The 27,934-nt window shown below is 45.2% G+C and overlaps 2 protein-coding genes across 2 annotated transcripts; one reads left to right on the top strand and one right to left on the bottom strand.

Annotated features, from left to right (window-relative positions):
• Positions 1–516: 516 nt before the first annotated feature.
• LOC141129418 (cystatin-A-like) lies at positions 517–14,951 on the top strand. The gene is made up of 3 exons (XM_073617440.1): positions 517–666; positions 7,690–7,791; positions 14,616–14,951. Exons 1-3 carry the CDS (start codon positions 598–600, stop codon positions 14,742–14,744), a joined length of 300 nt encoding a protein of 99 aa, XP_073473541.1. The 5' UTR covers positions 517–597; the 3' UTR covers positions 14,745–14,951.
• A 3,036-nt stretch (positions 14,952–17,987) lies between these two features.
• Positions 17,988–27,335, bottom strand: LOC141129417 (cystatin-A5-like). The gene is made up of 3 exons (XM_073617439.1): positions 27,227–27,335; positions 20,154–20,255; positions 17,988–19,032 (listed from the first exon to the last, which is right to left on the bottom strand). Exons 1-3 carry the CDS (start codon positions 27,305–27,307, stop codon positions 18,883–18,885), a joined length of 333 nt encoding a protein of 110 aa, XP_073473540.1. The 5' UTR covers positions 27,308–27,335; the 3' UTR covers positions 17,988–18,882.
• Between the last annotated feature and the right edge of the window lie 599 nt (positions 27,336–27,934).

Here is a 27,934-nt window from a genome sequence, read left to right as displayed (position 1 = left end):
AAAAAACAAAAAGTGGGCCAACTCAATATTGCTCAGGGCCAACTCAGTTGCAGTCCTCTATTCAGCCTGCCCCCCCCCCCCCTCCGGGCTGTCACCCCTTAAATGTGTGGCACCTACGGGGGACCCCCCCCCATTGGTACACCATCGGTTGGCGCTATACAAATCCTGTATAACCATATAAATATTCAGTTTCACATTGTGTGGGAATATGTAATTATATAGTCACACCTATTGAAGTGGAATTATGCCAAATTATTATGTAAATATTCCTGAATCTTCTTGGACTGTATCCAACTTGCTTAGTGCACAGATCTGAGTGCCGCCCCTCTAATTCCCCTCCAGGAATCCGCAGCTTGTACCATTCCACCGATTGGGGGAAAAAATAATTTTCTGGGCAAAGACCTTGTTGCTTCTGTCTCATGTCATTTCCAAAGTCAAGTAAAAGTTTTCTCTTGCACATGGCACGTCATCAGCAGAGTGTTCTCATTACTAGACAGACACCCCTGTCGTCTCTGTGGAATGGTATAGCCCTCACATATACTGTATATAAGCCCGTGTATTGTCTGATGTTGTTAGTCTGTTGAACACCGTACAAAAATGAGTGTACCCGGGGGCTGTAGTGATGAGAGGCCAGCTACTCCTGAAGATCAAGATGTTGCTAACCAGGTAAACGGTCGGGGTAACAATCCTACGGGGAACTATAATGTATTTTTATTGACTAGAGCAAGGGTGCTCAACCTGTGGAACCTCTAGCTGTTGCGGAACTACAAGTCCCATGAGGCATTGCAAGTCCCATTGCAAGGCTGACAAGTACAAGCATGACTCCCACAGGCAAAGGCATGATGGGACTTGTAGTTCTGCAACAGCTGGAGGGCCACAGGTTGAGCACACATGGACTAGAGGTTTTGAATTAATCCCAGAGCTCACCTAAAATTTACAAGGGAAGAAACAATACAATTAGCAATGACTGCCCATGTATATTACACACAGAAGTCCCTTTTATTTAGAAAAGCTTCTTGGATCCCTAAAATGTAAATGGAAACCACAAAGTATTTTACACAACCATGAATTTTGTGTTTTGCATAACGTTTCATTTTGAATATAACTTCTTTATCTCTGAACGTTTGCTGTTACATATTTCTGAGACTTTATTAAATATACAAACATGATGTAGATTGGCCAGTAGAGAGACATTTGCATTCCACTCAGGGCCAGGACAAGGGGTGGGCAGGAGGGGAGGCTACCCTGGGCACTGTGGTATTATGTGAGGTTCGGGGGCACCAAAAGGAGATGGGAGGGGTGATATGTGTTGGGGGTAATTTGGATAAGAGGATAAGAATCGTTCTAGGAGGGGAAATTGGGGAAAGGGAAGATTGTGCGGTATTTGTGCTAGGAGAATAAATAAGGGGGGGGGGGGATTTTTGCTAGGATGGGGGGATTAAGGGAGGGGAATTTGTGATGGGAGGTGGGTCTTAGAATAGGGGGACGGGATTTGTGTTTGGGGGTGAAATTTGAGGGGTAGAGGATTTATGCTAGTAAGGGGGAATTGTTTTTTTTTTGGGTGGGGGGAGGTTGTGCTGGGAGCATATGTGTTATGAGGGGATTTGAGCTAAGCATGCAGAGTAGCGCTCAAATTTTTTTGGGGGGTGGGGGGGATTTTTGCTGACACATAATGATCATATATCTGGGGGGGGGGTGCAATTCGGCACGTTCGCCCTGGGCTCTAGATGACCTTGTTCTGGCACTGATTCCACTACAATTATTTTGTCTTGATGTAAACTTGTAGAGATAAAATATCATTCATACAAGCAATGCATTTTTTTCATTGGGACCGACTTGTCCCTAAAGCTGTCCACACAGCTTACAATTTAGTTATCTATGAAAAGAGATAGTCCACCTAAATCCTGTCTATTTAAATTGCTGTACCAACAACTCCAGTTGGTAGAACTAGAGCAGATCATGTAAGTATATCATATTGTGTATGCTCAGATATAGGGTTGCTCACTGAGTGCAATAAGCAGGCAGTTACCTGCCTGGTAGAACTAGACTGGTGAATAAGGGACGGGTTATTACAAGCAACACTGTGGATTTTAATCTTTGCAATATTCAGGCAATTTCTGCTGTGCTAGGAGAAGGTAGCAAGTGCTTCTGACAGCCAGAGGTGCTCAGTAACAAACTGAGAAATATGCCAGTATGCCAAAAAGAATGCCCAGACTGTGGGAAGGGTCCTTTCTGAAGCTCTTATGCAATTGAAGGAAGGTATTATATACCTTCTCAGTAGCCAGCATCATTACTGAGATCTGCTGGCTGCAAGGATACAACTGCTGGTGGCCACCGGAAACCCTTCAACTATGCCACAGGCAGGTGATCCAGGTCCTCAGTAGGGATGAGCCAAACAGCCCCCGGTTCGGTTCGCACCAGAACATGCGAACAGACAAAAAATTTGTGCAAAGATGCAAACACAGTCTATGGGACACGACTGTAAAAAATCAAAAGTGCTCATTTTAAAGGCTATTATGCAAGTTATTGCCATAAAAAGTGTTTGGGGACCCGGGTCCTGCCCCAGGGGACATGGATCAATGCAAAAAAAGTTTTTAAAACGGCCGTTTTTTCAGAAGCAGTGATTTTAATAATGCTTAAAATGAAACGATAACAATGAAATATTCCTTTAAATATCGTGCCTGGGTGTCCCCTTAGTCTGCCTATAAAGTAGCGCATCTTTCCTATGTTTATAACAGTACCGCAGCAAAATGACATTTCTAAATGAAAAAATTTCATTCAAAATTGCTTGCGGCGGTAAAGTTTTGCCGGATCCTGGCAATATACATAAAAAATGGTATGGATGTTTTTTTTTTTAATTTGGTGTGGGCCCTCTTAAGGTGAACCCCGATTTTTAAAAAAATGGCGTGGGGGTCCACACCAAAATCCTTACCAGACCATTATCTGAGGATGCAACCTGGCAGGACGCAGGAAAAGCCCCCACCTCCTGAACCATACCAGGCCACATGCCCTCAACATGAGGAAAGTGTTTTGGGGTCCCCCCCAATGCACCTTGCAGTACATCTTTGCACAAATGTTTTTGTTCCACTGACCTCAGACATCAGATGCAACCAGGACTTTTTCATAAGCTGTATTCAGTTACTTCTGAGATGATCCCCATACCCTCTGTGGGATTTAACAAATGTCTGATTCAGAGATGTGCCAAAAGCTCAAAAAGTCAACAGGCAGGCAAGCTTCTCTCCCAAACATGAGCTTGTAAATAATAACCTGTGGCATCGTTCATGGTGCTGTTATATGCATGTACAACTGCTGAGATGTGCCTACTCTAGTGTTGCTTCTCTTTCATTGTATGAGTCCCAAGCATGTCAGGAGGGTTGCAGTTGAACCTCTCAGGCTGTGAGTCCCCTTGTGGATGATAGGGGGTCATTCTGGACTTCTGAATGCCCAATAGTTCCAGAAGTTTCTAGGTGAGTCAGCTCTCAGAGACCATTCCCTGATCAGAAGAGATTAGTTCGGGCAATCCATAGTGAACAAAGATCTTCTCCACCAAGGCTTTTTCTGTTTGGTGTTTTGTTGGAAACAACTAGGCATAATGGGTGAAATGGTCTTCACCACCAAGAAATGTTCCTGTCCACTTGAATTGGGGTCTAAGCAAAAGAAGTCAATGCACACCAAAACCATGGGTCCTTGACTTTGGAGGTGGTCTATTGAGATGCTTCTGGAGCGCAAAGTCTTTCCCCATGTGCAGCGTATGCAAGCCCAGTAGAACCAGTTTCTCACTAACTTGAAAGTCCTCTCAGGCCCTAATGACCATGGTCACCAAGCAAGCCAGCTAGTTTCTCTGGTAGAAACAATTGCCACTTGTCTTCAGGATCATCTGAAGGCCCCCTTTTGTAGACCACCATGTAATGTAGCTATAGTCATTCCCATCTTTTGTAGAACAGGCAGGCTTCTTTTGGAGAGTTCATTAGCAAGAGCTCTAAGCATTCACTCTTAAAGTGGTTGTAAATCCCCACTTTAACCTACAGGTAAGCCTAGATTAAGGCTTACCTGTAGGCACTTGAAATATCTCCCAGATCTGCACGGTCTAGGAGATATTTGCAAATCGCTGTAGGGCGATTTCTTTTGCGCAGGCACCGGAGTTAGAAAGGGCACACTGTGCTGTTTCTAGCTCGGGTCATGCCGTTAAAGACGGCTCCCATGCGCATGCGCGGGAGTGACATCACGCAACGTCACGCGACTCCGGCCAGTCACAGAGCCGGAGTTCGCGGCCCCGGAAGGAAGAGGGGCGAAGAATGGACATTCGCTACTAGCGAGGAAAACAGGGACATCGTGGGCTTCTCCTGCAGGTAAGTGTCACATAATGGGCTACTATGCAATGCATAGTAGCCCATTATGCTTTACCTTTGCAGGGAAACAAAGAGGAAGTAACACCCACCAGGGTTTACTTCCTCTTTAAAGGCTTTCAGGGTCAAACTGCATAAAGGGTCTTCTGTTTGATCTTTTCTTAGGTCTTTCTTCTAGAGCAGGCAGTTCTCCACCTCTTACTTGAGTGAGGTCACAGTAGAGCTTGGGAAATGTCACGTACCTTGTAACAGAGCCTGACGTGTAGAAGGAGACCTCTCTTACAGCCCTGGTTCAGGGACCACTGGAGTTGCAACAGTGGGCATGACAGCACATTGAGTTAGGAGTGCCTGTTGAATCTCTTGTTGAAGGGAGAGATGACCAGGCTGGGTCATGAGCAGCAGGTGGTGGTGGCAGCAGCAGGTGCGGATGCACAGCAGATGCAGGACAGCATCAACAGGTACTGGATGGAGCAGGATGGAGCAAGACTGGAGCAGGGTCAGACAAGCCGGGTCAATCACAGATAATCAGATATGGCATAAACGGTAAGCAGACATTGATCAACCTTCCAGTTTGCCCACCACTGCCCAGTTCAAAGCAAAGAATTACAGTTTGTGCATGGGATAGTTCTTTTCAGTTAGGGTAAGGCTTTGGCTCACATAGGAAACAGGTCGTAGGTGTCCATAATTCTGCTGATATAATACCCTACCTAGCCCATCTCAGCTGGTGTCAACATGTAACTTGAAGGGTCGAGTTGGATCAGTGTAGGTCAGGACAGAGGCATTGGTCAAACTGGCTGGCTAAATGCTCATTCACACTGATCGGTCTATTCATCCTGTAAGATATCTTGAGATTTCCTGGGCCCTTTGACTTGACTGGCTGATATCAGCAATCATGAGCCTTCTTCCCCCTCACTCCTCAGCAGCCCATTGAGGGGTCAGGCTACCTTGGCAAATCTCTTCAACTGTTGATCATAGGAGCAGAACCCCAGTAATGACCTCAGGTCAGTCACGTTGCTTGGTCTTGATCAGGAGGGGACAGCTTCCAACTTCTTGGGGTCTGTAGCCATTCTTTAGTGGAAATGATTTGTCCAAGATAAGTAACAGAAGACTGATATAAATATCATTGGTCAGGGGACAACCTCAACCCCTTATCATGAAATCTCTTCATGACCTTCTCCAAGTGCTCTTCAAGGGTTCTGCCAAAGACAATGATGGGTTTTGGGGATCTCTGATAGGTTGGCTTAGAGACATTTTGAAGGGGGGTGTTTGTATTGGAGAGGGTGGGCTCAGCTCCCTGCAGGGACCGCACCCCCCACCCCTCGCTTGTTATGAGGGGTGGTGCATTTCTGTCCCATACAGGGTGAGGTATTTAGGATGTTCTTGGGAAGCTTTGGGGATTGTGGGGGTTCTTTTTTTTTGTGCGAGCAACGTTTTGTATAGCCTTCTGATGCAATAAATTATGTAGTTAACTCAGTTGGGTGTGTAGAATCATCTGTTTTGTTTTTTTGTATTTTTGTTTATTATACATTTTGATTACACCCCCCTATATACTGGGTAAGTACTACACATAGGAATTAGGTGGGATTCACATTTTTCTTTGATTTTTTAAAGACAATGATGTTGTCGGTCCAAGTATGCCACCAAGTACATCTCTCCTCCAGTGGTCGGATGGTGCTCCATTTTTTTGGGGGGGGCGCAAACAAAGCCCCAACCAACTCCATACCCCCCCCACCCCCCGTCACTCGCTCGTAATAGGGCCTACAGATAGATAGACAGACACTGGGTGGGATGGGGATGAAGATGGATAGATAGACAACAGACACTGGGTGGGAGGGGAGATAGATAGACAGTTGATGATGAGGACTTACATATCTCTGGTAATGAGGCTCCTTCCTGAGCAGGCTGCAATCCGTGGCTAGAGACAGCTGTCCTGACACCTCCTCTGCCTCCTTCGTTCCATACACTGGCTGGCTGGGTAGGATGTCTTCTCTCTGTGTGACACGGCAGTGGTCACACGGCAGTAGAGGAGTCCGCTCCCCAGTCCCCATGCTTTCTCTGCTCGGGCACACTGGGAGATAAAAGCGGAAGTGACATCATAACTCGAATGTCACTCAAAGCCGTAGTAATGCACATAATATGCATATTAATGCGGAAGCTACTCGGTGCGATGGATCGCGCAACACAAGGCGGGTTAAAGGCCTGCAAATGGAGCGCCGCATCATCAATCTCATGATTGCACAGATGTAGCACTTCCCATAGTGCACTGTGTATGGCGCCCGAACACAGTGCACTTATGGACCTTTTTTCAATTTTTTTTTTTAAAGGGCCAGCCAGTTTAAAAAAAAAAGTTTTATTTATTTTTTATTTTTTGTGACTGTCCAGAAGGGGGGGGGGGGGGGTGCAGCACCCATGCACCCCCTATGGACAGGCCGCCACTGCTCCTCTATAATGTGGGGGTTCCCCTTAAAATTTCAACCAGATTCTACTCAGGCATGCAGCCTAGGTGGCCAGGAAAGGGAGGGCTGTGAGCAAGCTCTTCCTGTACCAAACCAGGCCACATGCCTTTCAACATGGGGGGTGGGGGATACCTTGCAGGGAGACTGGCAAAGCCTTCCCTCATTGAAAAGTACCCTTGTCCTAATATTGAGGGGACCAATGCCTCTTCCTGATCTCCGATGCCCCCCCCCCCCAAAAAAAAAGAGGTGGGGGTAATATGGGGGACTTGTGGTGGAATATGGGAGCCCCCTTCCAGGGGAATGTGTACAGGGGGTAATATTAGTACCCCTTATCCATTCACGTAAAGAGTTAAATGTAAATACACACACACCAAATTAGAAATTCCTTAAATTAAAACACACATACTTACCTGCTTAATTGATGTTACTACTGTCCTCAGAAATTGTTCCACATCAATCACAGCATCCAGCAATGTTAATCCTGCTTCAATTATGTCCGCTGATGCAGACATGCTGGGCCCTTATTGCTAAATGACAAACTCCCCAGCTGCAGTAATACGTATATATAGACAGCTGGGGATCCCCCTCAAAAATACCTATTCACCGTATATTTTATTTGAAGGTATAATGAGCAGGGCCCTCTGATTCCTCCTGTATTGAATTGTATTGTACTTGTACTGTCTGCCCTAATGTTGTAAAGCGCTGCGTAAACTGTCGGCGCTATATAAATCCTGTATTATAATAATAATAATAATAATAATAATATCATTTATGATTGACCCCAGTCCGTAAAGGATTCTGCGTCTACAGAATTCTCTGACTCTTCAGATTCTCCTGAACAAATGGCTTCTCTCCTGAAGGTAATGCAGTTTGTTTTTTGCTTTCAGGTTAGAGGTCAGTATGAGACACAGTCCGGGACACAAACCAGTGAATTTACGGTAATGAAAGTCAAGACCAAGGTTGTTGCTGGCACGATTTACTTGTTGAAGGTAATGTTGGTTTTATTTGAAGACTTCACCGCAAAGTTTTGGAGGTTACTCTGGATATTATCTATGATACTTTCCTGGGGTTAGCAACCCGAATTTTAGCCAAACCATAAATAGGTAAAGAAAATAGAGATTTTAAATTTAAATAAATACCCCAGGAAAATATTGATATAGAACTTTTCATACATAAAAGGGTTAACAAAGCTTTATTACAAACATTAAAAAGTTCAATTGTTGCATGACAAAATCATACAAGGTGCCTAATGTATCTTAAAGTGGATGTAAACCAGATTCATGGAATCTGAGCTTGGCACATACCTGTATATCTGCAGTGTTTTGTTATCTCTCTCTCCAAAATGTCCCCTAGCTGTCTCCTGCTCTGTTCTTCTCTTATCAGCCTGACAAGTTCTCAGTCACATAATGATAAAAGCAGCCTTTGTGTTGGGGGAGGATGTTATAAATAGATTAGCAGAGCCACAAACTATTCAACGATCAATTCTGAAAGTCTCTACCTATGAGGAGAGGGGGGGGGGGGTGCTTTCCCTCCAATCAGCTGTCTTGGCTGTATGCCCAGACTACACTGCAGTGTTGAACAGGAAGAGGAAATCTCCTAACAGGATCTGAACTTTCTAAACAGTATACATTATACAGTGTAAAGCTGAAGACAGCAGATATACAGTGCCTTGAAAAAGTATACATACCTCTTGAATTTTTTCACATTTTGTCATGTTACAACCAAAAGCGTAAATGTATTTTATTGGGATTTTATGTGATAGAGATAGACCAACACAAAATGGCAAAAAATTGTCAAGTGGAAGGAAAATGAAAAGTGGTTTTTAAATTATTTTTACAAATATGTATGTGAAAAGTGTGGCGTGCATTTTTATTCAGCCCCCCCCCCCCCCCCGAGTCAATACTTTGTAGAACCCCCTTTCATTGCAATTACAGCTGCAAGTCTTTTTGGGGATGTCTCTACCAGCTTTACACATCTAGAGACTGATATTTTTGCCCATTCTTCTTGCTCCTCAAACCTCAATTCAACACTCTGGTCCTCTGTTCATTATTCCACATGCCAGGCAGTGGAGCCCTGCTCTACTCCCCTCCATCCAACACTGTGGTCTCATGCTCCTAACCCATAAATCGTACAATGTGCTCCCCGCTCCTGAGCACCCATCCAAAGCCGTGGTTCCCCACTCCTCACTCCTCTGTCCCTCATTGTTGTACCCCACTCCTCCCCCCTCATACCACACTGCTGTTCCCACTCCTCACTCCTCTGTCCCTCATTATTGTTCCCTACTCCTCCCCCCTCACACTGCTGTTCTCACTCCTCACCCCCCTGTCCCCCATTGTTGTTCCCCACTCCTCACCCCTCATACCACACTGCTGTTCCCACTCCTCACCCCCCTGTCCCTCATTGTTGTTCTCCACTCCTCCCCCCTCATACCACACTGCTGTTCCCACTCCTCACCCCCCTAATTAATATGCTGCTGTCTCCTGCTCCTCAATCCCCCTCTTTCACAGGGCCTGCTTGCCACCGCTCGCACCGCCACACTTCACATACAGTGTCTTGAAAAAGTATTCATACCCCTTGACATTTTCCACATTTTGTCATGTCACAGCCAAAAAAACGTAAATGTATTTTATTGGGATTTTATGTGATAGACCAACACAAAGTGGAACATAATTGTGAAGGAAAATTATAAATATATTGTAAATAGAGTCCACCTGTGTGTAATTTAATCTCAGTATAAATACAGCTGTTCTGTGAAGTCCTCAGAGGTTTGTTAGAGAACCTTAGCGAACGAACAGCATCGTGAAAGCCAAGGAACACACCAGACAGGTCAGGGATACATTTGTGGAGAAGTTTTAAAGCAGGATTAGGTTATAAAAAAATATCCCAAGCTTTGAACATCTCACAGAGCTCTGTTCAATCCATCATCCGAAAATGGAAAGAGTATGGCACAACTGCAAACCTACCAAGACATGACCGTCCACCTAAACTGATAGGCCGGGCAAGGAGAGCATTCGTCAGAGAAGAGCCAAGAGGCCCATGGTAACTCTGAAGGAGCTGCAGAGATCCACAGCTCAGGTGGGAGAATCTGTCCATAGGACAATTATTAGTCGTGTTCTCCACAAATCTGACCTTTATGGAACAGGGGCAAGAAGAAAGCTATTGTTGAAAGAAAGCCATAAGAAGTCCCGTTTGTAGTTTGCAAGAAGCAAACATGTGGAAGAAGGTGCTCTGGTCAGATGAGACCAAAATTGAACTTTTTGGCCTAAAAGCAAAACACTATGTGTGGCGGAAAACTAACACTGCACATCACCCTGAACACACCATCCTCACCGTGAAACATGGTGGTGGCAGCATCATGTTGTGGGGATGCTTTTCTTCAGTGGGGACAGGGAAGCTGGTCAGAGTTGATGGGAACATGGATTGAGCCAAATACAGGGCAATCTTAGAAGATAACCTGTTAGAGTCTGCAAAAGACTTGAGACTGGGGCGGAGGTTCACCTTCCAGCAGGGCAACGACCCCAAACATACAGCCAGAGCTACAATGGAATGGTTTAGATCAAAGCATATTCATGTGTTAGAATGACCCAGTCAAAGTGCAGACCTAAATCCAATTGAGAATCTGTGGCAAGACTTGAAAATTGCTGTTCACAGACGCTCTCCATCCAATCTGATAGAACTTGAGCTATTTTGCAAAGAAGAATGGGCAAAAATGTCACTCTCTAGATGTGCAAAGCTGGTAGAGACATCCCCAAGAATACTTGCAGCTGTAATTGCAGCAAGAGGTAGTTCTACAAAGTATTGACCCAGAGGGGCCGAATACAAATGCAGAATACAGAGAGCTGGCAACGCTGTAATCCTTTAAAGAGTACCTTATTGGTTACAACAGAGTGATAATAAAATAGTAGAGCTGACGTGTTTCGGTAAAGAGCCTTAGTCGTAGTTATGACTAAGCCTTTTTGCCGAAACGCAATTTTATTGTCACTCTGATGTAACCAATAAAGTACTCTTTAAAGGAATACAGCATTGCTGGCTCTTTTCACGTTTGTGGGTTATGAAGTACTTTCTACCAATGGGCATGTATGAAAGAAACAGAAGAGAGGGGAAGAAAGCGTCACTGTCTGAAGGAACAGCACGGATGGCTGTGCCTTCAGAGCGCATGTGCCAGTGACATCACAGGCTGCATGTAATGTAAATATCTCCTAAACGGTGCACATTTAGGAAATATTTACACTACCTATAGGTAAGCCTTATTATAGACTTACTTATAGGTAAAAGTCAGTAAAGGAAGTTTACTTCCTCTTTAATAAAAAAAGTGATGAAAAAAAGAATGTATGTAATGCACTGACATGTAGTAGGCGGAACACAACTGATCTGTTGGTGAATGGCCTCAGAAAACCAGAATAGTTCAGGATGACACAAAAAAATGCAAAACAAGGAGAGAGCGTGCCACTCTGTGTAGTATTTATTAAAAAAACAGTAAATGAGAAACAAACACTAATGCATTATGTAATAGGTAAAAACAAAAAAGTTAACTCAAAGAGTCTAGCAGATGACATCCTTCTATTGACCCCAATAGAAATGCTTGTAGAGGATGGATGGAGAGCTTCTATTGGTGGAAAAGTACAACAGGGCACAGTGTAAAATGACTAACACAGGAACCAGGAGAAGCCAGCTAAGGATGTACTGATGGCGGTCACTGTGGACCACAAGGAAGTGATTTCTGGCCAACAGAGAGAAATGACATATGTTGTCTTAAGGAGGAGTGGAGTGGGTATGCCTAGGTATTTTGTGGTGGAATCCGCTTTAATACTACAGCACCTGGTATTCCTAGACAGTCTCCCATCCAAATACTAACCAGGCCTGACCCTGCTTAGTCTCTCAGATCAGATGAGATCAGGAACATCCAGGGTGATGAAAAGGACTGTGGAAATGTGTGCCAGTCAGGAAGGACTGGGGAAGTGTGTGCCAGTCAGGGAGGACTGGGGAAGTCTGTGCCAGTCAGGGAGGACTGGGGAAGTGTGTGCCAGTCAGGAAAGACCGGGGAAGTGTGTGCCAGTTAGGGAGGACTGGGGAAGTCTGCCAGTCATGGAGGACTGGGGAAGTGTGCCAGTCAGGACGGACCGGGGAAGTGTGCCAGTCAGGACGGACTGTGGAAGTGTGTGCCAGTCAAGAGGACTGGGGAAGTGTGTGCCAGTCAGGAAGGACTGGGGAAGTGTGTACCAGTCAGGACTGGGGACGTGTGTGCCAGTCAGGAAGGACTGGGGAAGTGTGTGCCAGTCAGGGAGGACTGGAAAAGTGTGTGCCAGTCAGGGAGGACTGGAAAAGTGTGTGCCAGTCAGGGAGGACTGGAAAAGTGTGCCAGGCAGGGAGGACTGGAGAAGTGTGCCAGTCAGGGAGGACTGGGGAAGTGTGCCAGTGAGGGAGGACTGGGGAAGTGTGCCAGTCAGGAAGGACTGGAGAAGTGTGTGCCAGTCAGGGAGGACTGGGGAAGTGTGCCAGTCAGGAAGGACCGGGGAAGTGTGCCAGTCAGGGAGGACTGGGGAAGTGTGCCAGTCAGGGAGGACTGGGAAAGTGTGCCAGTCAGGAAGGACCGGGGAAGTGTGCCAGTCAGGGAGGACCGGAGAAGTGTGCCAGTCAGGGAGGACTGGAGAAGTGTGCCAGTCAGGGAGGACCGGGGAAGTGTGCCAGTCAGGAAAGACTGGAGATGTGTGCCAGTCAGGAAGGACTGGGGAAGTGTGCCAGTCAGGGAGGACTGGGGAAGTGTGCCAGTGAGGGAGGACTGGGGAAGTGTGCCAGTCAGGAAGGACTGGGGAAGTGTGCCAGTCAGGAAGGACTGGGGAAGTGTGCCAGTCAGGGAGGACTGGGGAAGTGTGCCAGTGAGGGAGGACTGGGGAAGTGTGCCAGTCAGGAAGGACTGGAGAAGTGTGTGCCAGTCAGGGAGGACTGGGGAAGTGTGCCAGTCAGGGAGGACTGGGGAAGTGTGCCAGTCAGGGAGGACCGGGGAAGTGTGTGCCAGTCAGGAAGGACTGGAGAAGTGTGCCAGTCAGGAAGGACAAGATAAGTGTGTGCCAGTCAGGGAGGACCAGGGAAGTGTGTGCCAGTCAGGAAGGACCGGGGAAGTAAGCAGCCAGGTAGGCTGGTATCTTCTGCAGCTAGTACAACTGTGCTCAATGTCTACAGGAGGGCAGGAGAATCTGTTCACTCCACATTTTGCTACTTGATCCACAAAAGGGACAGGATGTTCCCAGCCTGTAATGGGCAGTTGCTGAATTAACACTAAAGACTGTTAGTTCCTCTGGAGTGATCAGCAGGAGAGGCACATGTGAACCAAGTTTGTGCAGGAGGAGGGAAGCCGAGGATTTTGTGTAAATAAGGAGGAAGTTGTACCCTTTGTTTATAGTTCAGGACATTACTCAAGTTGAGAATCCCATAATTCCTTATCCCATCCAAGTTAACAACCCCTAATAAAGAGTGGCGTCTCCAGCTTTCATATTTAGGGGGAGGACAGGGACATAAGTAGGGGGGCAACTATAAAATGCAATTTTATATATATATATATATATATATATATATATCCTGGGGACCTTTACTACAATCCTACAATGGGCCCTTTCACATGTTCTGCAGTGAGCTCCCTTCTTACTGTATTGGGGCCCCCCAGGGTGGCAGAAAACAAGAGATATATGTCACCAGCATACCAAGAAAATATAAGGGTCCAAAGCAGTGGGAGAACTATCAGGGTTGCAAAGGTTGTCTTGCCACCGGGCCCTGATGTTCTGCCACTGTGGGGTTCCCCAGTCTCCTCTTGCTGTCCTGCCCCTGCTATTGACAGCGCTGGTCTGGCATCTCTTGGAATTTACAGGCTGGTTCTCTTGTCCTAAGGACGGGAGAAATCCGTCTGTTTTTTCAGTAACTGAGAGTCCTGGTGGAGTCCTTCCTGCAACTCGCTCTTCTCCCTGCCAATGAGAATGCAGGGGAAGGAGCAGATCGGGTGGCCGTGGTTGTGTGAGTGCTCGCATTATGCAGTGTCAGCGAGCAGAGGGAGGGGGGAGGAATCACCCGCAGGAGCTGACTGGGGGCGCTCTCCCTCTTAGACATTGCCTTTTAGTAAAAAAAAAAAATTTAATTGGGGGGGCACATGGTGGGGCACAGCATAATGTTGGGGGGATCAGGGCCCCCTCTGGCCCCCCCCTAGGCACGCCATTGCTAATAAATATAACCAAAACAAGCCAAGGACTATTTTCGGTGTTGGAATGCATGAGGGAAATGCTGTGTGTCTGGCCGTGTAGCAGTGGGGGATCCTGACTCAGCAGCTCCTGCATGTGGTGTGCTACATTTATATATTGTGTTCTAAATGTGATTTGCCACACGTAGATGTGCTTTCTCTCCCCCTCTTCTGTTTTTTCCTACAGCTGCTGCATCAGAGGAGCTTACACTCTAATGTCCCCCACACAGTTACACACTATTATACATTTTTATAGCTCTGACATATTCCACAGTGCTGTACTTAGACCACTTTGCCAGTCATATTAGTCATTGCACCCCAGGAGCTTAGATTCCAATGTCCCCACCACAGTCACACACTATTATACATTTTCATAGCTCTGCACATACAAGATTGCATGAGACATGTCAGTTCAGCACCATAGGATGGGCTTTGTGTCAGGAGCTTGCAATCCAATGTAGCCACCAGAGTATCTCACAAGTGTTATTCCTGATATACTGCATATCTTATCAATATGATTTCTAGAATATCAGCGAAAATATATATTATTGGTGTCATTTTTTTTCATCTTTTTTCTAATCTTTTCAGGTTTACATTGGAAATGGCTTATATGTCCACCTTCATGTGTTTGTACCTCTGCCTGGTACAAATGAGGGACCAAAGTTGGAGTCTTACGAGGATAATAAGAATGAAAATGATAAACTCGGGGATTGCTAAAAATGTGTTTGAGGCGGCACAGTGAATTATATCCCGGGCGATCCTTCCGTATCCAACTCTGTCCTGTAATCATCATCATCATCTCCCCTCTCTTTAGTTCTCTCCCCTCCCTTCCTCTTACCATGGTGTCCTGGGAACTCCAACATACATCTGATATGTCTCCTTGTATTTTCAATGTTGATTCCTGAATAAAATCTTTTATCTGCATGTAGAGCTGGATTTGCCATCAGACACAGTAGGCTTCAGCGTATAGACTCAAGCCTCGTACACACAATCGGCCTTTCCGTCAGGAAGCGTGTGACGACAGGCTGTTGGCGGTAAATCCAACCGTTTGTACGCTCCATCTGACAATTGTTGTCGGATTTTCCGCCAACAAATTTTGACTAGCAGGTTTTAAAATTTTCCGCGGACAAATGTCTGTTGTCGGATTTTCCGAACGTGTGTACACAAGTCCGTCGGACGAAAGTCCAAACATGCATGCTCGGAAGCAAGGATGAGCCGGAAGCGGTCGGTCTTGTAAGCTAGTGCTCGCAATGGAGCATTAACATTTGTGACGCGGCAAATTATGAAATCTGGAAATGCAGCGCACAATTCTCTTCTCCTTTAATGGGATAATGATGGAGGGTCTTTAAAGCCTCAGTCATACAGACACCAAGGTCTGTAGTCTATGAACAGGGCGTGTTTGTGGCCACAGTTGTCAGATTCTGAATGCAGCCATCCTATTCAAGTCTATGGGGACAGAGGCTGCATGGACATAGTCTAGTTTAGCAGGTGTGGGGCTTCCAAAATGCATGTAGCATCTGGCAGCTCAAGCTACATAAACCAGGCACATTTAGAGACTATGGGCCTTGGTGCCTGTGTAAATGGGGCCTAAGTGATGTTGCACCTCCAAGGCATACCTGCCTTTAGGAGCTCCACCACAACAAGGTTATTGTCAGAGGCAGCTCTAGGCTTTGTGAGGCCTTAGGCAAAACTTACACATGAGGCCCCACGGACCGGGACGCTCCGTGATGAGGCCGCTATTCCTCAGGCTGCGGGCAGTATCTGATTTGTCCATCAGCTCCTAAGCCACAGAGTCCCAGTGGGGGCAGGCGGAGCCGCCGGCGTCAACTTCAGTGATTGAGAACAGGAAAATTAGGAGGCCGCGAGGCCTTAGGCGACCGCCTAATTAGAGAGCCGCCTCTGTGTCCCACAGTAAACGCAATTCATTTCGTTCCAAATTCGTTTTTCGACTAAATTCGACAAATGTTAATTTGGAAATATTCGAATTAACAAAAACCTGTTAAAACGGGAAAATTCCCGTTATTGAAAAATACAAAGTTCCAAAATATAACAATAGGTATTAGAATTTCCTTTCAAATTTGGCTGTTAGTGAACGTAACAAATATAATCTGTCACTTTGGATAAACTTGTATGAAATAAATATAACTTAACAAATGAATTATATGAAATAACGGATGCCACATAATAAAAACATTAAATTCGTTATGCAGCATCCGTTATTTCATATAATGAATTTGTTAACTTCCATTTGTTTTAATGCTGCATTTCACAAAGTTTGTAACTTTGGATAAATTCGTATTCGTTACATTCACTAATAGCCAAATTTAAAAGGGAATTCTAATGCCTATAATTTAATAGCCATTAGTTAGTAATGCAGATTTTCAAAAACAAATACTGCATCTAAACAAATTTAGATCATAATGAATGACCAGAGAAAAAAAAAAAAAAAAAAAAATTTTAATGAAAATGAATGAGTCAGTGCACATGTCTATCCCACAGCTGCACTCCATCTTTATTATGTGGGACATGCAATGTGCAATCATACTGCTGTGTTCTGGGACCTTGTAGACACATGTATGGGTATCACCCCCCCCCCCCCCCCCCCCAAAAAAAAAAAAAAAGTGTCAATATTTTGTGTGGCCACCATTATTTTCCATCTTAACCCTCTTGGGCATGGAGTTCACAGGTTGCCACTGTAGTCCTCTTCCACGAGGACATCACGAAGCTGGTGGATGTTAGAGACCTTGTACTCCTCCACCTTCTGTTTGAGGATGCATTGAGGTGAAAAACACTTTTGTAGGGCACTAGCCCCCCCAGTTTTACTCACCTGAGCCCAATCATTCCCACGTCGGAGACACGCACCCTCTCTGGCCAGTGTCTCAGCTCTTGATAAGCTAGATTGATAGCAACAGCACCATTGGCTCCCGCTGCTGTCAATCAAGTCCAATGACGTGGACACCCAGGGTGGTGCCGAGTCCTGCCCTTTAGTGTCCCTTTAAGTAACAAATTTAACCACTTAAAATGAACTTTAGTGGTTATACCAGGATGACACCTGCAGGCATCAGCATAGTACTTTTTTTTTAGAGCCAGCAGTTGTCTCTTGTAATTGCAATCAGCAGCTAACTAGCCACTCAATTGCTATTAGAAGGGGGGGGGGGGGGGTTGGGGTAGGCCTGAGCAACCAGCTGGACAGCCAAACAAAGCTGGGATTGGCTATTCACTATATTAACCTGAAATGACATCACTTCTGGTTTACCCGGATGTAAACAGCACCATTTAAACCACACACAAAAACAGATCTTGGCATTTTGAATGCTTTAAGTGCCGAGGAGGATTTGGGGGTCTTAGACTCCTGATCTCTCCATAAAAAAAAAAAAAAAAAAAAAAAAAGAGTACCTGTTACATGCCTATTGCTAAAGGGATGTTTACATTCCATGTGACAGCAATAAAAGTGATCAAAAATTAAACAGTGTATAAAAAAAAAACAAAACCCAAAATTTAGTGCCCCCCCCCCATGCAAAAGGTGAATATGTCGGGCCCATGCAGCAATCACCCCACAGGTTGTGAATGTCAGATCACGGGCAGTAAATTCTAGCACAATACCTACTCTAAATCTAAAGTGGTCACCTGTAAAGGCTTTTAAAAACACATCACCTATGGATGCTAAAATTTACATTTGTGACCTATCCATCAATATTTATCTGATTTGGGCTAGGTATTGTGTATTCTCCCCCCCCCCCCCCCCAAATAAATAAAATAAATTGAAAAACTGCTGTGCAAATATTGTGCGACATAATAGCAACCCCCACCAATTTATTCTCCAGGACATCTGCTAGAACCAGTATACCTGCCGTATATTTACTGTGGCAGGGCGTCTATTATGCGAAAAGTACATACCTGTGGCCAATCGGAGGCACGATTAGAGGTGGCTTTACATACATTTGCAAAGCTAGGCAAACAAACTTCTCCAAAATATTTTATTTGCATTTTTCAGAGTTTGTTACAGTGAGCAAGATAACACTGAACAGGGTTTTACAAATTAGGTACATATCAATGTTACACACCATCAGTTGTCAGGAGACCTGAGTCCACAGAAATATTGTGCATCAGCCAAGTGCATATCTGGCAGATCAGATATTTCTGCTTTTAAAACTCTTGTTGCTGGCCCTTTAAGGAGTTTTGAAAGACAGGTGGAGCTCCTGATCACACAACTACTTTAATTGGCTGTTGCAGTGAGCACATGATCACAAGCCCTGCCCACCTGATACAAAGGTGACAGCTCGGTCACTGTGCTTAGAAAAGTCTCTGCAGGGAGCCAGCTGACATTTATACATACAGCGTTCAGGTTCATCCCCCATACAGACTCATAAGGCTCCATGCACACTAAAGCTGATAAACTGCCTTTAACAGCCCATAAACTCCCCTCTATGTTATCCTATGAGTCCATGCACACATGGACGTTTTTCAGCAGTGGAGTTTATGGGCAGTTTCCTGAACGCCATAAAATAGTGTTCAGGAGTCGTATTTCTGACCACAAAAAACAGCAAACGCTCAAAAAATGTGGCTCACCAGCATTTAACTTTTTTTGCTCAAAAAAAGCTAAAAAAACTAGCACTATTGCAAAAACGTTGAAGGACTCACTGCAAAGCTACTGGCGTTTTTTTAAGATGGTTATTTCAATGTCCAGTGTGCATGGAGCCCAAGCATTATATCAGTGAGAAGAGGCTAAAGAAAAAGAAAAGATGTGGAATGCATGCATTGCAGACATGTACACTTGTCCTTGACATATGCATTAATTAAAATTGTGCCGACTGAAAGGTGAACTGGGGATTTGTACTAGGAGGATTCTTCATGTTCATAGTCTGTTGTCATCAGCTAAGAAATACACCAGCTCATCATCCTTGGTCTTATCCGCCTGGAAACACTCCAAAGTGGGTTCCTCATCTAAACCAGGCTGAGGTACGAAGACTCGAACGTGGCTATAAGTGTCTCTTCCAGTGTCCACCTGAAAGGATCAAAAAAAATAAATAAATATAAAAAAAAAAAGTTACCGATATACATTTCAAATGTTCTATCTGGAATAACAGTTCTGAGATACTCCAGGAGCTACTTTAGGTTGCAAGCTCCTGTGGGGCAAGGACTGACAGACATTGGAGTGCAAGCTCTTCTGGTTAAGAACTGCTGCAATCTGCAGCACTGGAATAGGTCAGCTACATCAGTGGTTCTCAACCTCAGTCCTCAAGTACCCCCAACAGGCCATGTTTGCAGGTTTTCCTTTATTTCACACAGGTGCTTTGAATCAGAGTCAATGGCTTGGTATTTTGGACAGCTATTTTATCTAAGGCTCGGTTCACACTGGGGCAACACGACTTCGACGCGACTTTAGCAAATTACAAGGCTACTTGAAGTCGCCTGCATGACAGGCGACTTCGCCTGTGGCCAATCAGCTCTCTGGGAGGGAGGGGTTTTCCCTGCAAAGTCGCTTGACTTTACAGAGAGATCCGACTTGGAGGCGACTTCCATTGATTTCTATGTTACAGGTTGCCTACCAAGTCGGATCAAAGTAGTACAGGGAGTACGCTCTGAAGTCGGAGCGACTTCAGTAGCGTCTATTAAGATGCTAGCGTTAACTCCCATTCAAACTATTTCTGGGGCGACTTGGGGCGACTTGAGGGCGTACAAGTCGGATCCCAAGTCGCCCCAGTGTGAACCGAGCCTAAGAGAAATTCCCAAAACATGGCCTGTTGGGGGTACTTGAGGACTGAAGTTGAGAAAACACATAAGCGTAATAGTGTGCAGTGGTGGCTGGTGGTATTTTTGTTGGGGGACAAATAGTGCACTGACAGCCAGCCACCTCCTGGTGGGATGGGTCACCTGTACCACCCTCAGTTACCAGCCCACCAACAAAGAAATGATCAGGCTCATTTTGATGAAAGGTTTATTTTTACAGTGAGACAGAACAAAAATATCCAGAAAAACGCTTTGTTTTCTGAGGGGGGGGGGGGGTACGGAACTGAGCGTAAGCTACCCTGGTGCAAAGTCTTTGCACTGCAGTATATGTCAGAGCTTTATAGATGTATAGCAAGTGATTGGTGGGACGATCTTGTAGAAAACCCAAAGCATTACCTTGAAAAAGTAATTTGTTCCGGTAACAACCTGAGTACGGACGAGGACTGCCTTAAATTTCCTGGGCTTCGCCCCGGACTGCCTCTCATACTGTTCCTTCACCTGAAAAACACCATGTTTACTGTTCATCTTTAAAAAAGTGACATGTTAAAAGGACCTTTCTCAAACAAACTTAAACTAGGAATGTTCAAGGGGGAAAAAAAAAAAAAAAAAAAAAAAAAATTTAAACATGTTTAATACATCCGTAATTACAAAGAAATAGGATTGTCTGGACAAAGTTTACAGGGCTTTGAACAAAAATTAGTTAACTCAATGGTGGCTAGAACAAACATTCTATGACCGTTTAGACAAGAACTCTCGCAAATGCCGATATGGAATTCTACAAGTATATGGCCAGCTTAAACTGAGCCGCCACAAGGTGGGAACATAAAATGGTCTGGCAGTGCCTGCAATCAAAAGTGCCTTCTGTCATCCAAGTGGAACCCCATAGTTGATTCATCTTGTCCCCAGGCATAGGACTGGGATTGGCTGTCTTTTGCAAGACAGTAGACCAGTGGAGGTTCAGATGTTACTCCATTGTCTTGTGTCATCCTTGGTAGTAGACAGATCAGAATGGGCCTCACCCATGCTGAAGTATTTAGTAGAAAAATGGTGGACCAGTTACCCAAGGTCCTCAGGCCTGGGACTCTAGACCACCACATCTGATCCAGGCATTAACCTGTAGGGAAAGGATCCTCTAGAGCAGGAGTCTGACAAAACAAGTTTACGGTCCTTTAGACTTTAGGGGGTAGCAGACTGGCCATTGAAGTGAAAAATACCCCATCGTTGGCACCACTGGGAGGAAGCGTGCTCCAAAGGCCAGATAGAAGCTAGCAGCAAGCAAAGGGCTTCATCCAGACCCTGGGCTACAGCCTGGAGACCACTGCTCTAGATGCCCGCTCAGGATTTGTTAAAGCTAGGCCCAACTGACCAATGAAAAAGCCTGTCAGTGATTGGACAGTCAAACAAGGCCAGGCTATCTGCATCTCTGACTCACCCCACGTGACCTCCAAATGAAGTCTGGCAGACGTCATCATAGACCAGTCACCCTTGGACAACAGCTTTGTCAGTCTGCAGAATTAAGACTAATACATTAAAGCTGAACTCCAGATAAGCAGTTACAGCAACAGTCCCCCCTTTTTGGTAACAAAGATTTCGCATAAATGAATAAAAGCTGACCATTGTAAGCACCTCTCAGTGGTAGATTGTTTGTCCCAACCCTCTGCCACTTGGAAAAAAGTTGAAAAATTTGACTTAATGGCCTACAGTCTAAAGCAAAGCCAATACAGCCACCACATCCAAAGATTGGTAAACAGCAAATACAATACATTTTTGCTTAATACCACTTTAAGGGCCCTCTCACATTACTGCTTTGGGGTAATTTCACAAAGTCTAGCCAATAAAAACACATTATAAATCCCTTAAAGGCCCATTCACACCAACAGGCACTCATTATGGTGTACATAGTTACAATGCATTTCACAGTTTACTTTTAGGCTCCTTTCACACTCGCATACTTCCCAACTTTTAGCAAAAATATGTAGGCATAGGACACCCCCTGCCACACCCTTTTAAAGGAGAATTATATAAAAAGATTTGTTAAACCCACAGAAAAAAAATTCTCACCACTATTCCATTATACTGGCTTTTCAAGTTTACAAAAATAGCAAAGCAGTGCCGAGTCTTAGCTTAGGCCAACAAGGCCCAGGCCTAGGGTGGCAGAAAAGCCACACACAAAAAGAGAAAGCTCCTCCCGCTGCATAATAGTCCACAGTGGCTTTTGTGTAGCCGTTACACTAGGTCATTATGGCATGGCTGTGCAGGGGGGGCAGAGACTGGCACCCCCATAAAGCGGTCAGTGATTGTCTAGACCGGCTGCACTTCAGTACAACTGCCAGAGGCGGAGCCTAATGCTCCACCTACCTTCCTCCACAGGATCTTTCCTGCCCAGGCTGACGACTCGATGAGAGAGGAGGAGGACGAGGAGAACTCCCAGGCAGACCAGCTCGCCTGTCCAGCAAACACTTGTGCATCCTTAATGCTGCAAGCGCACTAGTTCCATTGCAAATGTTACTGCCACCTGTCAAGCCTGTGCGGCATGCAGACAAGGAGGAGTTTGAAGGATGTACTGTAGTCGTTGGCTCTGGTCTCTGCCCACCTCCTGTCAGACCTGTGTAGCTAGCACAGAGCCGAGGAGGATTTCAAAAGCACTTCCTATGGCTCCAATCCATGCTGCATAAAAGTCTGTCCCCAGAAAACACATGGCTCCAGCAATGTCCCCGGTGGCGCAGACCTGCTGCTTGTCAGACCTGGACAAAAGCTGCAATTAAACGGCACATGGGTCTGGGGTGGCCCGTCCATTAAGGGCACACTCGAGCCACCCCCCCCCCCCCTTTCTCCAGCATGGATAGATTCATGCATCCCATGAATCCATCTATGGCTGCCCCCCCCCATTCAGACATCCGGCCCCTTTTCAGGGGCCTAAATTACAGCGGCGGGGGTGTTTTTTTTTTTTTTAAGCACCTGATTAGAGCCATAAGCTCCAATAGGCTTCAAAACTGGTGGACTTGGAGTGGAGAGCATTGCACTCGGAGCCCACCCAGGTTTATCAGAAAAGCAAATATTCTTTTCCAACGCTGAACCGCCTCGCCACCAATCAGGTAGCGCGGGTCTAATACCAGTTACCCGATTGGATTCCCATCAAAAAACACCACAAGGGGGGGGGGCATGGAGAACACAGGAACCATCCCACAGCTCACCAATGTCACCCCTTGCCTGACCTGCCACTAAAATGCAAGTGTGGGGGCCACAGTAGTGGCATTTGACAGGGCACAGAGAGGCTGCAATGGATGGGTCCCCCCCCCCGTATTTCACTTTTACGCCCCCCCAAAAAAAAAAAAAAAAAAAGTTGAGCACCAGCCGCCACTGGGTCTGGTAGTTAACAGGCAGGGACAGAAGCGCTCTTTGATGATAGAAAGCACTGTGTCTCTTCCTTCTGTGATCAAGGGCAGTTGCATTTAGTTTACAACTGCTTTCTATCTTGGGAGCAATAGGATCAAATATAAAGTGATCAACATGCATTAAATTAATGTACAGATAATGCAATAAAGTGCTCTAAAAATTCATTAACCACTTGCCAACCATCCTTACTGTGAGGACGGATATCGTTATGGCAGCAGCTAGCTGCCATAACCCTGGTATCCTCGTGTTTGGCCAGCTACAAGATAAAAAAAAAAAAAAAAAAAAAAAAAGTCTCTGCGGCGGATTCACCACGAGATCACTTTTATCAGCAGCAGGAGAGGGGGCCCCTCTCAGTGCCCTCCGCCACTTACCGGAGCCAAGTGGGGGGGGGGGGGGGGGGTTTAGATGGCCCCCACCTGTCTCCATATCATTGCAGGGCGGAAGCGATGTCAAAACGTCACTTCCACCCATAGCTCTTAAAGGGCCTTTTTTATTGCATTTTAGTGTAAATACGAGATCTGAGGTCTTTTTGACCCCCAGATCTCATATTTAAGAGGACCTGTCATACTTTTTTTCTATTACAAGGGATGTTTACATTACAGCCCTGGACCTCCTCTAACTCAAAACATGCAACCTTTAGAATTTTTTTTTTTTTTTTTTACCGTCGCCTATGGAGATTAAGGGTAAAAGTTTGTCACCATTCCACGAGCAGGCGCAATTTTGAAGCATGACATGTTAGTTATCAATTTACTCGGCGTAACATTATCTTTCACAATATAGAAAAAAAAAATAAATAAATTGGGCTAACTTTACTGTTGTCTTATTTTTAATTAAAAAAAGTGCATTTTTTCCAAAAAAGTGCGCTTGTAAGACCGCTGCACAAATACGGTGTGACAAAAAAGTATTGCAACGACCGCCATTTTATTCTCTAGGGTGTTAGAAATAAAATAAAAAAAGCTTGGTCCTTAAGTGGTTAAACAGTCTGCATTCAGTAAAAATTTGTATGCTCCAAACTATACTCAATACACAATTTGTGTACAATAATAAGCTGTGATATGAAAGTGTTTAGTGCCTCTATACATTTTTCCAGTGCCCCAGGTGTACTCTGCTCCCCTCCTGTGTGTCTTCACTGACTGGAACAATGAAATATCTACGCCTCTTGAAAGAGGTCAGCCTCATTTACTTCTCTACTCCATGTACATGTTGAAAGAGTAAAGACCGGGCATGGGCACCCATACTGTAAATCTATTTTATTTGATTAAAAATACATTACAAAAGAGCTGCTACTCACATAAAACGGCTAGTTCCCAAGCTACAAGCGCTTCCTACACTATGAATACCTGGTCTTTACTCTCATGTACATGGTGGGACTGGGCCATTGCAGTGGACAAAAATCACATTGTCACTTTTTTGGGGACCAGTGACAATATGCACTATCACTGTACTAAATTTATTCTTCATTTATTTCAGGTACTTATATAGCAGTATCGAGGTGGAGCCTAAAGAGGAAGAGGTGTGGTTTACAGGTGATAGGGCAGGTCTTACACATGAAGGGGCATGGCATTGACAGAAAGGAGTGGGTCATATTTAAATTAGGGGGGGTGCACAAGTTTAGTCAGGCCTAGGGCAGCGCAAAACCCAAATACACAACTGCAGCAATGTAGAAATTGAATGAAAGGTTTAGCTCTGGGAAACACTTTCTGAAAAGATTAGTGCATTTTACAGTGGGGCAAAAAAAGTATTTAGTCAGCCACCAATTGTGCAAAATGTAGAAACAAATCCAGACAGACAATCACATTGTCTGATTTTTGAAAGAATTTGCAAATTATGGTGGAAAATAAGTATTTGGTCAATATCAAAAGTTTATCTCAATACTTTGTTATATATCCTTTATTGGCAATGACAGAGGTCAAACGTTTTCTGTAAGTCTTCACAAGGTTGTCACACACTGTAGCTGTTATGTTGGCCCATTCCTCCATGCAGATCTCCTCTTGAGCAGTGATGTTTTGGGGCTGTCGCTGGGCAACACGGACTTTCAACTCTCTCCAAAGGTTTTCTATGGGGTTGAGATCTGGAGACTGGCTAGGCCACTCCAGGACCTTGATATGCTTCTTACGAAGCCACTCCTTTGTTGCCCGGGCGGTGTGTTTGGGATCATTGTCATGCTGAAAGACCCAGCCACTTTTCATCTTCAATGCCCTTGCTGATGGGAGGAGGTTTGCACTCAAAATCTCACAATACATGGCCCCATTCATTCATGTACACAGATCAGTCATCCTGTTCCCTTTGCAGAGAAACAGCCCCAAAAGCATGATGTTGTCACCCCCATGCTTCACAGTAGGTATGGTATTCTTTGGTTGCAACTCACCATCCTCTCCTCCAAACACGAGTTGTGTTTCTACCAAACAGTTCTACTTTGGTTTCATCTGACAATAAGACATTCTCCCAATCCTCTTCTGGATCATCCAAATGCTCTCTAGCAAACCTCAGATGGGCCCAGACATGTACTGGCTTAAGCAGGGGGACATGTCTGGCACTGCAGGATCTGAGTCCCTGGCGGCGTAGCGTGTTACTGATGGTAGCCTTTCTTACGTTGGTCCCAGCTCTCTGCAGGTCATTCACTAGATCCCCCCCGTGTGGTTCTGGAATTTTTGCTCACCATTCTTGTGATCATTTTGACCCCACGGGGTGAGATCTTGCGTGGAGCCCCAGATAGAGGGAGATCAGTGGTCTTGTATGTCTTCCATTCTCTAATTATTGCTCCCACAGTTGATTTCTTCACACCAAGCTGCTTGCCTATTACAGATTGTCTTCCCAGCCTGGTGCAGGTCTACAATTTTGTTTCTGGTGTCCTTCGACAGCTCTTTGGTCTTCACTATAGTGGAGTTTGGAGTGTGACTGTTTGAGGTTGTGGACAGGTGTCTTTTAGGCTCGGTTCACACGGGGGCGACTTGTCAGGCGACCTAGCCGCCTGACAAGTCGCCTCCCGTGCTGTACAATGGAACCATTCTAATCGGAGCAACGCAAGTCGCTCCGACTTAGAAGAAAGGTTCCTGTACTACTTTGGGGGCGACTTGCATAGACTTCTATACAGAAGTCGTCTTGCAAGTCGCCCCGGCAGTCGTGTGCAGGTCGCCTCGGTGAGGCGACCTGCAAAGTCGTGCCGCCTCTGGTGTGAACCGAGGCTTATACTGATAACAATTTCAAACAGGTGCCATTAATACAGGTAATGAGTGGAGGACAGAGGAGCCTCCTAAAGAAGAAGATACAGGTCCGCTTGTTTGTAGGTGACCAAATACTTTTCCACCATGATTTGCAAATAAATTCTTTCAAAAGTCAGACAATGTGATTGTCTGGATTTGTTTCCACATTTTGTCTCTCACGGTTGAGGTATACCTATGACGACAATTACAGACCTCTCATCTTTTTAAGTGGGAGAACTTGCACAATTGGTGGCTGACTAAATACACATAGACCAAAATGAGGGACAAATGAGAAGAAAAGAGGGACAGTCCCTCAAAAATCAGGGACAGTTGGGAGCTATGCACTCTTACTACTTGTCATGCAAATTTGGACATCAAAGTTGCAGGCCAAGGCCTTCCCCATGTTTTCCAATGATAATCATTCATATTTGTGCAATTTAAAAGTTGCAGCAACTTCAAAAGTAGCTCATGCAACACTTTAGGCTGACTTTCATGCAACTTGAGGGCCACAGACTTTAAGGTTAACCCTAAGAAGCTGCATGAAAGCCATACCTGAATGTTCTACAACACAACTTGTGTGCAACAGTTGGCCATTATCACTGATCAAATCCAAAGTTGTATCCAAGTTGCACCCATCAAAAGTTGCACTGCAAAGTCGGTGCAACTTTGAAATCGTACAATTGTGAATGGAGCCTTACTTAAAATAATTCAAACAACTCCATACTGACACATTGTAATGCATTTTAATCCAACACACACTTGTATGGAGAGCACAGGACACACAGAGATGAATTGTTATCTCAGGATCCCAATGCAGATCATCACACCTGGTGCCAACAAGTCCTTAGGATTGGATCCTCAACCACTTACCTTGTCAAGGATGGCTTGATCTTCTCCAGTAGGTTTCCTGGGCTTATGCATTTCCCCAACTAATACCTGCATATGACTCATATTGTTTTGCAAAGTTCTCAACAGACTACTGCCCATTAGAGAGTACCTGGGCTTATATACCTGAGGGCCATACCATTCCACAGAGAGGGCGGGGGTGTCCTATAATGACCACACCCTGCAGGCGATGTGGTGAAAAGTGATACCAGACTTTGGAAATGATGCCGTACAAATCCTGTGATTGCTGCAAGTCTGTGCTGAGAAAATCATTTTTTGTATTTGTCACCCCCCCCCCAAGCAGTGGAATGGTACATGCAGCCTGCAGATCCTTGGAGGTGAATTGGAGGGTGGCATGTAGGACTTTGGTTTTACCGCCCCCTTTGCCCGACGGCCCACCTAAAGAAAACCATGCAGGTGCTCAGGGCTGTACACATGATGCTGCAAAAATGAATCCTATGTTGTTTTTGTAGCAAAACCACCACCGAACGTGACCCAGTCAGGTGCCACTACCACCCTACACCCACATACAGTGGTTCGGGTCGTTTCAGGGCTAAAACATGCAATGAAAAGGAGACATCTCATCTCCCAGATGCCTATAAAAAAAATTAAAAAAAAAATTTAGGCCTCGTTCAGACAGGTGTCTGCCCCTCTGAAAAATGACCTGTGGTAGATCGCTTTTCAGAGGGGCGG

The sequence above is a fragment of the Aquarana catesbeiana genome, linkage group LG02 (genome assembly GCF_042186555.1).
Source record: "Aquarana catesbeiana isolate 2022-GZ linkage group LG02, ASM4218655v1, whole genome shotgun sequence".
Lineage (NCBI taxonomy): Eukaryota > Metazoa > Chordata > Amphibia > Anura > Ranidae > Aquarana > Aquarana catesbeiana.
This window is presented reverse-complemented; position numbering and strand designations above follow the sequence as displayed.

Excerpts from the sequence above, each read along its gene's own strand:
- LOC141129418 (XM_073617440.1), top strand. The coding sequence starts at position 598 with ATGAGTGTACCCGGGGGCTGTAGTGATGAGAGGCCAGCTACTCCTGAA. Across the intron at positions 667-7,689 it reads ATCAAGATGTTGCTAACCAG|GTTAGAGGTCAGTATGAGAC; the intron begins GTAAACGGTCGG and ends TTTTGCTTTCAG. Across the intron at positions 7,792-14,615 it reads GCACGATTTACTTGTTGAAG|GTTTACATTGGAAATGGCTT; the intron begins GTAATGTTGGTT and ends TAATCTTTTCAG.
- LOC141129417 (XM_073617439.1), bottom strand. The coding sequence starts at position 27,307 with ATGAGTCATATGCAGGTATTAGTTGGGGAAATGCATAAGCCCAGGAAA. Across the intron at positions 20,256-27,226 it reads ATCAAGCCATCCTTGACAAG|GTGAAGGAACAGTATGAGAG; the intron begins GTAAGTGGTTGA and ends GGTGTTTTTCAG. Across the intron at positions 19,033-20,153 it reads GAACAAATTACTTTTTCAAG|GTGGACACTGGAAGAGACAC; the intron begins GTAATGCTTTGG and ends TGATCCTTTCAG.